The 12,251-nt window shown below is 39.5% G+C and overlaps 1 protein-coding gene across 1 annotated transcript in view; it reads left to right on the top strand.

The window, feature by feature from the left end:
- MYO5C (myosin VC) overlaps positions 1 to 3,794 on the top strand; it is a 36,395-nt gene extending 32,601 nt beyond the window's left edge. The window contains exons 39-41 of the mRNA XM_063346808.1: positions 545 to 719; positions 1,228 to 1,308; positions 1,513 to 3,794. Coding sequence (XP_063202878.1) covers positions 545 to 719; positions 1,228 to 1,308; positions 1,513 to 1,665 — 409 coding nt within the window. The 3' untranslated portion in view covers positions 1,666 to 3,794. The remainder of the gene's footprint in view (positions 1 to 544; positions 720 to 1,227; positions 1,309 to 1,512) is intronic.
- The last annotated feature ends 8,457 nt before the right edge of the window (positions 3,795 to 12,251 follow it).

Consider the following 12,251-nt stretch of genomic DNA (forward strand, 5'->3'; position numbering starts at 1 on the left):
TCAAGAGAACATGCTCCTAACTGTTTTGCGGAAGATACGGTTCATTTGTTCTCCATTAGACAGTCTGCAGAGTAAGGTGAAAGAAAATCAGTAAAATCTTGACCCATCTGGGAATATTACTAGAAGAAAGCTGATTTAACCTTTAGGTCATCGGTTACAAGCCCAGCCCTGCTTTGTACTGTGCAAAAACTGTTTTAATTTCCTGTATAAGCTCAGTTGTAAATGAATATTTTAAAGACATATAGTACTACAGTGTAATAGGCAACGCCTGTATATATTAGTAATTTTCTGTAAGCAACAGCTAAACTAATAACTTGCTTTCTATTATCCAAGCTTTAAGAAATACAAAAGATTGAAATATACAAGGGATTAAACTTACAGATCCATAGGCTATTAATTGTTTGATTTTTATGATCTATAGGTATGGTTTTTAACTTAAAATGTCTGAATTTGAACACTGCATTCCTCCTTTAGAAATCTTTAATGTAACTTGCTTGCTAGGGGGAGCCTGACATTTCTGTTGTCTGTTCATGGTTCAACCCAGATGTAATATCAGCTACTTGGAAGAATGGCTTAAGGACAAGAATCTTCAAAACAGCAATGCCAAAGAAACTTTGGAGCCTCTGTCTCAAGCAGCCTGGCTCCTTCAGGTCAAAAAGATCACAGATGATGATGCCAAGGAAATATGTGAACACTGCACATCTCTTTCTACTGTGCAGGTGATGAACCATCTGTTTTCTTCTAGCAGAATTGCAGAATCTTAGCTATCTAAAATAATTTGTTGCAAAGAGCTATATGCCTTTCATTTGATAAAAACAGCATTCCTCAGCATTCCACATCACCACTTGTTAAACTGAATTTTTTTAACTCCTTATTCATAACTGTTAGCATTTTAACTGCTCCTGTGGTGAATACTTGCCTGCTTTGTTCTCTCCCATGTTTTTATTCCACAATGCTTTTTCTTTACTTTGTCACAGGCTTTTTTTGTTGTTTCTCTTAATTGATTCAGCTTTTCCTTCATCTCCTTCATCCTGCTGACACCTCTGAAAATGAGTCTTAGCAATCATTAGATATGTAACAACTCATTAGGTGACCAGTCAAAATTTTATTATTGTAAAATACTGAAACTTCCATTAAATATCAATAAAGATGTCATATTAATGCTTTTTTCTTTCTTTCTTCTCACTTTTTGTGACATACTAAAGCAATCTCTTGTAATTTGAACAGATAGTTAAGATTCTCAACTCATATACTCCAATAGATGATTTTGAGAAAAGAGTGACTCCATCATTTGTTCGTAAAGTCCAGGTAAGAGCTACAGCCATTATTTCTCATATTCAAGTTACATCACATTATTACTAAGTTGCTCAGCTTCTAGACATTTGGAACTGATCAAAACAAGTGTCCTTAACGTCATGTGAAAGCAAGATTTGCAATGGGAAGCAAACAGTGTGCAGTTTTTGCTTTGATTCTTAATATAATATTTTCTTCCCCTTTCTGTTATAATTTCAGGCTATGCTACACAATCGGGAGGATGTTCCACAGTTGATGCTCGATACCAAATATCTCTTTCAAGTGACGTTTCCTTTCACCCCCTCTCCACATGCCTTGGAAATGATACAAGTCCCCAGCAGCTTCAAACTTGGCTTTCTCACAAGGGTTTAATAAAACCAATGCATTGGTATTTCCACAGAGTCTATATAAAGACAGGCAGACTTTCATGGTTCATTTCTCCAGCTGGTGGATAGTGTTGCAGCTTGCAGGGAATTAAACTGTTAAAAAAACTTGTTCTTGAGTCAAGACGTAAAAAGTAAGAATAATTTCAGCTTGTGATCTCGTTCTCTCTTTTCTTACTCTTCTCCCTTCATTACAGTCCTACAATAATGACTTTATATCATCAGCTGGACACAAAGCTAACTATACAGTTTTTTAGCCCAAATCTGACACAAAAAGCATTTGTCTGACAAGTTTGCATTGGTGCCTTGTCAGGAGCAGTCAGATATATGTGATAAATGTGATAAATGTTACTACTTTACAATTTTCCTTGCTTTCACTTCCTGTAACAAGAGAATTTTTTCCAAGGTAATTCTGTTCATTGCCTTGATATACTGGATCTGTTTTACAGTAGCTGTCACTCTTCTACACTTCTTATACCCTTATTCCTTTCATAAAAGAAGTCTTTTATAACAGTTCCTCCAGAAGACTGTAGTAGGAGGGAAGGGAAGGTCCTTCCACAATTGTTCCAAAAAAATCAATATAAATAGCTACATTGAAACTGGGGAACCGAGACCAGTTTAAGAGAATTGCTGTTACAAACCCACATTGTCTTTTTGTAGTCATGCTGGCTTGGCTCACTTGATTGCTTGCGTTGCAGTTGAGGCCCACCAGAGAGCTCTTCAGCCAGGGGAAGGACTCAGGTGCTCTTCTTGAAGACAGATTTCAGTTTTGTTCTTTGCAGTGACAAGTCTGGGTTTTCATATCAGTCAATACAGTAGAAAAGTCAGATATAACATTCACATCATGATCCAGGTTGAATTACAAGCTTGTTTCTCTGAAAAACAGGAGTTATCGCCTCATTTGGGCCCATCTCTAGTGCAGTGTATTTCAGAACATGCAGTGAGCGTGCACACATGTGCACATCTTTCTTGCTTTCTTTTGTGCCGTTTTCCCTCTTCCGGTCCAAACACTGAGTAGGAGTGAATGCAGCTACTGTGGGCTGGTCTTACTGATAAACAAAGTTTAATTCCTTACGTTCCATCTTTATTTCATTTCAAGTGCAGGATCCTTAGAAGCAGAAGTGGTCCCCTTTTGCTTTGTTCAGCCTTCTCCCTGTAATCAGAATGCAACAAACAATAACTTTATTTAGTACTGGACCCTGTCAGAGCAACTGGAAAAACAGCATTCACCTCACCACAATGATGGCTGCTCTGTAGAAGTTCCTCAGTAAATAATACTAGTTTTCTAGCTAGTCTATTAGACGTAGTTATTAAAATCGAGTACTAAAGCTTTGAAATATTTAAGAGATTCTAACTAATTTAGTTAATTTAAATATTACAGGAAGGAATAATTGATTTGATTTTTTTTTTATTACACATGTTAATAATACTTGTTTAGCTTTGTGGAACAATGTGTGAATATAAAGAAGGAATCATTCTTGTTATTCAGTGTTCTTGGTGTATACTATGTACAGAGAAATATCCACGGTGATATCCACAGAGATATATTAAAAATATATGAAGGAAAAATTTTGTGGTTTGTTCGATAACAATAAAAGCTGTACAAAATACCACAGACATATAGGTAGGCTAATATTTTAATCTGTTAAATAAAGTAGCTTTTAAATCAACTTGTAGTGCTTTGAGTGATGCAATAGTTAATGTTTTCAGTATGGGATCATTTGAAGGAAGTTACTTGGAATTGTGTGAGCATGAGTGAATACTGTCAGTCTTGTATTGCACCAGAAACATTTATTTAATGGTCCAGTTGCTTTGCTGTAACATCAGGTGTCTTCCTGTCAGAATGGTATGCTGTCCTTGGCTCTTCATGAATTTCTGTAAGTATTTTAATGCAAGCAAGTTTTGTTGCTGTAATTCTATATAGACTTTTTTTACAGTGACTGGAGCTGGATGTCTGTTACCTGGGACAGTACAAGTAAAATCACAGTCCACTCTTACGTCTACATCCCGTGGAAGTGTCAGAAGGCATGTGTATCTGTATGACAAAAATTGCTGGTCACGGAAAATTGTTCTGACAGTTTGATGCTCGGTCACTGAGCGGTTTGTGTGAAGTATGCCATTAACACTGTGTATGCAAACAACAAAATATATGTTTTTAAATGAAAATTCAAAATTATCAGTGTCTACTTTACACTTTCAGAAAGTCACCTTGCTTTTGCTGACATTAAAGCCTTCAACCAGTGTGCAGGTACAAAATTCTGTTATCTGTAATTCTTCTAGATATAAGGAGCACTGTTGGTGAAAGAGGCATTACTGAGGTTAAGTTTCCAAGAATAATAGTAAAGGAGAAAGTTATTTCATTCAAATGGAAAAATGTCAAATGATGATCCTTACTGGTGAGGGAAAGCACTGAAATGGCTTATGGAGAGGTGTGTAAGATGCTGTTGGCATCTTTGGATGTGTTCAGACATGTGACTCGCAGTTTCTGGAGGCAGGACTCAGCAGCATATGTGGTCCCTTTCGGTTCTACGTTCCTGTAATATTCTAATAAAAAAGATTAGGAGAGGTTACGTCTACCCAAGCCTCTGCTGGACTGAGACCTAATTTTTTTTCTCCCCCCCCGCTCCCCCTCCCATTTTGTCTCAGATCCTCTTAACTATCAAATGCAAACATCTAATGGCATGATTTCAGTGACTTCAGTAGAGTCTCAATAGTAGATGTGACCTTCAGCACTTCTTAAATTTTTCAGATGTGTTTTCATATTTTTCCCCCAAGTTTTTTAAAAGAGTGCAAAAAAGCAGCAACTTTTAATCTTACTGATTTTTAAATTTATTGTCTTAAAACAGGTGAATAGTAAAAGTATATCCAAAGAAGAGCTAGTGTGGACACTAATCAATTTATTTGACGTTTAAATTTTGTTAAGAATATGCAATAACATTGACTTAACATTGACAGTGTTATTTGTCAGATTGTCAGCTTGACAGTTGGAAAAAACAGCATGTTTAAACTTTACCATTTGGAAACCATCCAAAAATTGCTGCTATGAGTAACAGGTAGGTGAGATCTAGTTTGCCTAATAGTTTCTGTTCTTTATTCTATATTCTGAAAGAGGACAGTTAAAATAAAGCCTTTAAACTACAATCATCAGTACATAAGTGACCTGAGGTCATACGTCTGGAGAGGCTGAGCTTTAAATACCGCTTAAGTAGACTTAACAGGAAGGTTGCCGTTCTACCTTAGCAGTTGCACACGGCTTGTTTAGTCATCTTGAGAATCTCCAGGTTCTTGCTGTTTGAAAAGGTGAGTAATTTTGAATATTCATCGACAAGATTGATGGTACAGAATGTTTCACTGTGCTACTGTTTTTGAACTTCTACTGTAACTTAAACCTAGTAAGTTTAAAATTTCAGGCTACGGCAAAAGAAGCTGTAAATGTTTTAGACCTTTTTGCTTTAAATAGTTTATATCTTTATAAAATAGTATATAAGTCTATCATTATCATGCACAGTCTCTGGTATAATACTGCTTTTTAATTATTCAAAAGTTTTGTTGGCTTCTCTTGCAGCAAAATTTTTTTAATGTGTCATAATCTTATCTGAAGTAAAATACTGATAGCAGGTATGATTCATCCTATGTGTTAACTCCACTAAATTCTCACACTTTATCGAAGATTAATTCTGCCCAGAGTATTTATTCCAAGCCTAATAGATCCTTGCCTAAAGTCTCTGGATCTAGTAATGATATTCCATTTGACTAAGATGGCGGTTTTCCCTGTAATACCTTCATTTTGCACTTCTTCTGAAGTGAAAGTTTTCCTCCCGAAGTCTAGTTGGCCTAGTGTCCTCAGGTTTCACACCAAGTATATAAATCTGTGATTATGACCCCTGAGTTGCCCTCAGTGGGAACCACTATTTGCAAGAACCTTGGAATAACAGGTTATTCAGCTGTAAATGTCCAATTTTAAGGATCTAGTAGAACTGAGCCTTGGTGCTGTAGCCACTTTAAAGCGATGAGCACTACTGGCACAGGGAAGCTCCCTGAAAGGATGGCAGCTTGTGGTCTTAGGCTCACTGTTTGCAAAGAACGCATTAAAAACTTCAGGACATATTTGCTGCTTTTCATCAAATGGAATATAAACCTCCTTGACTGTGTAGCTGATTGAAAGCTCCAAGCAAATTTTGGATTAACGCGCTGTAGTTCCTTTCAGGACAGATTGCTTCCCGTATGTTTAGGGATGAAGTTATGCATCTCCTGGAGACAACAGCAAAACTTTTATTTACTTGCATGTGGGCAGGATTTCTGAGTCTATCGTCTCATTTTTCAAGTAGTTTGCTGAAATACTTACAAATAAGCAGCAGAATGCAGGCAGGTGCATAGAATGAAGTTTGGTTTGGTTTTTGTATGATGTCTAGCCAAACAAATTCTAAAACCTGCATAGCTCATTGAATTTCTTTTGCTTCATTTAAATCTCTCTTACAATATCTTCTTCTAATTGTTAACCATAAACTCATTATTTATGTACGTGTCTAAATAATGCTAAAAGCTTTCATTTTAGAAGTGGCGAAAGATCCCACTATCCCTATGAAAAATGTACAGAGAAAAATGACACTGCATTATTGTTCTTGTTTGTTTTTCTGACTCAAGTAGTTTTGAATTTTCTGTTGATTATAGTACTTTGATCCTAGAGACGCTTGGCTTGAGAACAAAAGTGGGTTCATAATGACCCAGCTTTCAGTGTGCTTGAAACATCAATTTCTGCTCAAGCAGCACATTGTTCAAAATATGTTTGTAGCTGCTGACTGAATCCTAGGTCATCTTTTCAGCTTTAAAAATTGTGCATAATACTGACTATTTAATAATGCAGTGGAAAACCAATAAATATTGATCAGTGCAGATTTCTCACAAATCCAGCTGTTGTTATGCATTTCTGATTACTGTCTGCTTACAGTAGTTCAGTAAAAACTAAAAGTAATTTCCTGCATGTAGTGATTCTATGTGCACAGTGCACATTATAACGATGTGCAATCAGTGCACATTATAAAAAATATATATACTTTGCCTTGTAGTTTTCTTCATAAAAATATAATCTGCAGAGCATGTTGACTATCTTGCATATAGTGGCAGTTTATCAAGCTGGAGAGATTAATCACAGAGAGAGATTATCCAGCCTACAGATGTCTATATACAGTCTAAGCTGCATTAGCTAGCAGAGCAGTAGTGGGAAGCTTTGCGCTGGACTGGAATGCACTCTTTCCCTCTTCTTTTTCTCTTTCAGCTCTCAAACCGCAAAGATGTGTGACCAGACCTTTTTAGCAGTTGTATTTGGTCCCTGTGACAAGTGCTCCAAAGAGAAGCCCCTTAGGGCTGTTTACATCAAATCAGAACAGCTCAGCTACTGCTCACTATGTGTGGAAATGGTACGTTATTGATTTCATTGGCCAGAATGTGGAAAGACTGCAAAAAATGGGGGTTGGATGTATTAGTAGTCTGTTATGTTGGATTTTTCTGGAGAGCAAATAAGCATTGCTAGGCCTATAGACTGCCAAACACACACCTCTGCAGACACCTGGTGTTTCCGAGAGCCTGGAACAGAAGTGGCCTGGGGATTCAAGAATACTTTTAATGATTCTGAATAGGAAAATGGACAGGAGCTTTCTCCCCTAGCTATGTAAATGTTATGTGCCTGTCTAAACTCTGCTCTGAGGAATAGGTGTGCAAGTCTGTGATCTTGACCGCTTCCCATTACCATTAACAGAACTTAACAAAAAAAGATGAAACCATTGCGATAAGCTCATTCATCAGTGACTGGGGGATATGAAGTTTGTCTGTTCTGTGTCAGTAAAACTGAAACACAAGTGAAGTGCTGTCAGAACTCCTTTGTGGCCCACCTTTCATACAGAGACTGTGTTGTTTTGTACCCTGTGTGCAGTACTTGGGTGGGGGATCTGTGAGATCTGGAAGTAGCTACAATGAGGGTAAGGTGGGAAAAAGTTGCCCAGCAGTGGAGTGTCTTCTGTGGCTGTGTGTGCCCATCGCCACAGAAGGGGTAATGAGAGAGATTAGCTGCTAGCCTGACCGGCAGTTCCTGCCAGAATACCTGCATGAAGAAGCGATGATGCTTTCTAATCCAGCAAGTACTGGTGAGGTGATATCCCACTCTCCTGGTAGGGAGCACTGTTCTACAGAGATTACAGTGGGGTTTTTCAGGGTGAAATACAAAGCTAAGGTCATGAACCTATGTGGCTACTGAAGAGCTGGTCTCCAAAACCCCTTTTGTAAACATAGGAATTATTTTGTCCTGATTATACTCCAGCTTGGAGTAGTTTTATTTTATCTCCCTGAACCATTGTGTATTATCAGTTGGAGAAGACATTCGTCAATGTTTCCTCCCCAGAACTGGTCTCTACCATTACTGAGTAGGGTCCAGTAGTTTGTTGTGTTTGAGTGTCAGATGAAAAGATCTCTGCAGGAAGGCTAAAGGGTTTAACAGGCTGTGTTTACAAAACACTGTAAAACAGGCAGATGAGAGCACCGATTTGGTGATTGTAGGTGGTGCAGTGTGTACAGTTCACTGGCTGACGCAGCACATTCTCATGCATTTCATTGTTTAGGAGGAAATTTAGATGTAATGACTGCAAGACAAAAGACAGTCCCTTCCCTGTTTATTTGCTTCTCCTGGCTTTGAAATTGCTGCTTTGTTCAGGTCCTTCTTGGCCAACAGCCTATAAATAGCTATCTATCCAGTAAATTTTTGCATGACATGATAAATGCGTGCTGGAATTGCAGGAAGCTGGCTGTTTGTTATTTACAGTTCCTGAAACTTTCTCCTTATTATTCGCATTATGGAAGTTAGACTCCTACCAACTGAAACAGCTGCTAGGTGGAAGCAGATTGAGACTTCAGGAGGAATTGCATCAGTACCTAACAGCCTGTTAGGCTTCCTATTAGCACTGCACTAGGATCTTGGGCTTTCTGGGACATCTGGCTTTAGCTTGCTTCTTCGTATTTATTTTGTAAGAGATTTAAAACCAACTCTTTGGAACACAGAGCACTCTTTACACTAGCACTGGAATACATATGGGTAGGGAAATTGTATCCTTTACTTTTCCAAATTGATTTTTCAGAGCTGTGGGTGTGCTTTAGCTTATATCAAAATGCACAATATATCCTTCCCACACTTGTGCATGTGTTTGTGGGTGCGTGTGCATAATGTGGTGTGTAATTGGCTGATCTTTTTGCAGCTTCCTGATTTGCACATGCAACTCTTCAGCCCAGCAGGTGCACACACGCATTTTCATCAGACAGCCTTTGTGATTTCCCCAAAACCAACATGTGTTGAGGGATAACAAAATTAGAAATTGATGATTCCCAGTGTTGAGATCATCCTGCTTCAATTAGTTGCCTTTTAGACAAAACAATTTTTTCCCTCTGGGGTTTTGCCTGCTTTGGAGATTGGTGCTAATTAGTAGAAACTCAGTGTTTGCTGGTTTAGTCTCCCCACAGAAGTACTAGTAAATTGGCTTTAAATTACAATTTAAAAAGAGATCAGCTGATGAATTAGTGAGAGCGAAAACTTATTTTAAAGACCTAACTTTTGAGATAGGCAACAATTTGTGACACGCTGTTAGACCCTCCATTTTTCCCACTGTCCTTATAAACGCAAAGTACCAACTTCCTTCCATGCATCCCCATCACCACAATCTGGTGTATTTGCCGTGTGTGGAAGGTAGGTTTATGATTGCAGTAATGACTGGGTTTGCCACAATTGTTGGTGATTAGTGTTTCTGTAGCAGCTCCACAGAATAATGCTCTGTAGAAAGCTGACTACTTTCAGAGTGGTTACCTCAAAATAGCCTCAAAATATATGACGCCAGGGGTCAGCTTGCCTTTGCTGCATTGGGAAGAGTCGGAGAAAAAAACCTGTCTATTTATAAGAAGCTGTCCTTGTTTTGGGCAACTTGGAAGCTCACAGCTGTTGAGGACATAGCAGCCAGTTTGGAAGCGGTCAGCTTTCTAGGGAATGCTGGTGGTCAGTATGAAGCCACAGCAACAAATACTGTTATGTGCCAGTCATTACTGCACAATTAATGGATCACAACATTATGGAGTTCAGTTACTTGTTACTGCTTTTCCATATATTCTGCATACCATACCTCCTGTGCAGGATGTCTTCCCAGCCTTTTGTCTGTGCTGATGTGCTTTGAAAGCAGAGACCAGACTAAGAGGACATAGACTTTATCCGCTGCTGATGATTCAACTGCCATTTCAGAATAAACATGCCTTCGGCATAGTGAATTCTAATACTGTGTTAACAAACTATTTACTATTTAGGATTTTTTTTTAAAGCAATTCCTAGTACATTGTTAAAAGTACATTGCCTTCAGTATGGTTAGATTTTATGAAAAGGGAGAAACAAAAAGCCTTGATTGTTTACTAAATTGTAACGATTTTCTTTTTTAGTTGACTTAGTACTTTGTTATCCTCTAAATTAATCCAACCCTGGTTCATTTTATTTGAAGCTCCCAAATGGCCTTACTCTAACCTGTGCTTACATGGATAGTTAAGCAGCTTGGTCAGATGAGCTAAATACTTCTTTTTACTTAAACTAATGAAATACACACTATGTATCATGCACTTCTAGAGCTCACTCTATTCGGTAGAGGCTTCTCTTTCACTTTATGGCTCTCCTTATCCTTGTCATCTCAGGACTAGGGTCATGTATCTGTCTGAACACGTATGGTTCCCAAAAACTCTCACCTTCCCTGCTGCTGTTCTCTGTAGACTTTTTAATCCCATTCCCCAAGGCAGTGAGACCGTTCATATCGGTAAGGCAAGAAAGCCTGGGTTTTTCACTGTCAGAACTGTGCCGACTGCCTGACATACAGGCGTTATCTAAGCTGAATTCCTTGGAGCTTGATGGGTTCCTATCAAGGCAAAGAAATTTCCTGTGTTTTTGTTGGATTTAACTTCTGGGCCCCTTCACGCTTCTCAGGTGTCAGAAATAGGGCATTTGGAATAGATAAAAATCCTTCAAAAATGAAGTTTCTTTTTCAAAATCTTCCCCTGCCACTGCCCCAGGACACAACTGCATCACTGAGTTTAATATAAGTAGGTCTAATTTTTCAGACATGAAGATAACACACTAGAAGCTTCCTGTCACTTTCCTGCTAAAAGATGCTTTTTTTGTTCTTTTGGTATCACTTTAAAAATACTGAATTTTGATTTTCTTCGCACTGTCTGTGTGCTGGAAGGATTTCCAATGTGCTCTTTACCCTGAGCGGCATTGAAGGATGTTCCCATTTCCAGCAGTACGTGGACTCCATAGATTATACTGCCTACTTTTGTGATACTGAATGTAACTCTTTCAGTTCAGGGTTCAAAGTATCAAGTTTAGGGTTGCCTGCATGGCCATCAGGCTCGTGGGGTTGGGTCACACCAGTTTCTGTGGACAATGAGAAGACTGGAAATTCATCCACTGTGCTTGACGCTCCAGGGACATAACCCAGCTCCTGCCTGCAGACCCGTTGACTAAGAGAATCCTTGAGCACTTGGCCGGACCAGGGCCTGAATCCAGCCTCCAGGGTGACAGTGAAGAGCTCCACAGCTCTGCCCGGGCATCCCGGACAGAGGGTGACACTGCTGCTAAGCCCAGTGTGGGAAAGGACTTACCTTTTCTCCAAGACCCACGCTGTGTCCAGGATGTGCCCTGAGTCTAAACAACAGCTGCAAATGCCTATTTTCTTATCTCCCTTTCCAATCTTGGCACATCTCCAGGTTGAACAATGGCCGTTGGATGGTCTGTTTTCTGGCTAAAGGGAGACAATGGGAGTCAATATGAGCAAAATTACTCCGGGTAGATCAAGGACAATTACTGTAATAAGAAGAGGACGTTTTCAAGGAACTCCCCTTCCAGGGAACAAAAAGCCACAAGGCCATGTGTCACAGCATTTTCTCTGGAAACGTCAGCAGCACACAGCATCTGCCCCCGAGCAGGGCCTGCAGAGCCGTGGAGCTGTGCCCCGGGCTCATACCAACACCAAAGTGGAGGGTTCTTTGTTCCCTTTGGGGTTTTGGGAACTGGTCCCTTTCCAAGGGCTGGGAAGGGCACAGACACTAATGGGCTTATATGTGTGCAGGAGAAAAAGGAGGCTTGTTTGAGGGGAAAAAGAAAAGGAAAAAAAACCCTGATAACACAAAATTTAAAAATGAGGAATTCAAGGCACAGAATGGTTCACAGCCCTGCATCTGTCCTGCTGGTACAGGAGCTGGGCCAGAGACCTTCTGAGTGACCGAGTCTCCTAGTCACACAGGGGGAGAAGGGAATGATGGAGCTGAGCTGGGATGTCCTAAGCCTGGACAGGATCTGTCTTCCCAGTCTGATATTTTAAAATCGCACTGGGGTGACCGATGACTTTTTTTTTTTTCTTCTTCCCCCACAGGGTGTGCAACTTCTGGTACAAAGAAGTTTGGGTACAATGCAGAAACACCCTTTTTGCGTGTTATTTCTGGGGAAATGAAGCCTTTGGGCTGTGAAAATGGCTTGGGATGTACCTGCTGGCGGGAGCCTGCGGGCAG

Source organism: Chroicocephalus ridibundus, chromosome 9, assembly GCF_963924245.1.
Source record: "Chroicocephalus ridibundus chromosome 9, bChrRid1.1, whole genome shotgun sequence".
NCBI classification, from domain to species: domain Eukaryota; kingdom Metazoa; phylum Chordata; class Aves; order Charadriiformes; family Laridae; genus Chroicocephalus; species Chroicocephalus ridibundus.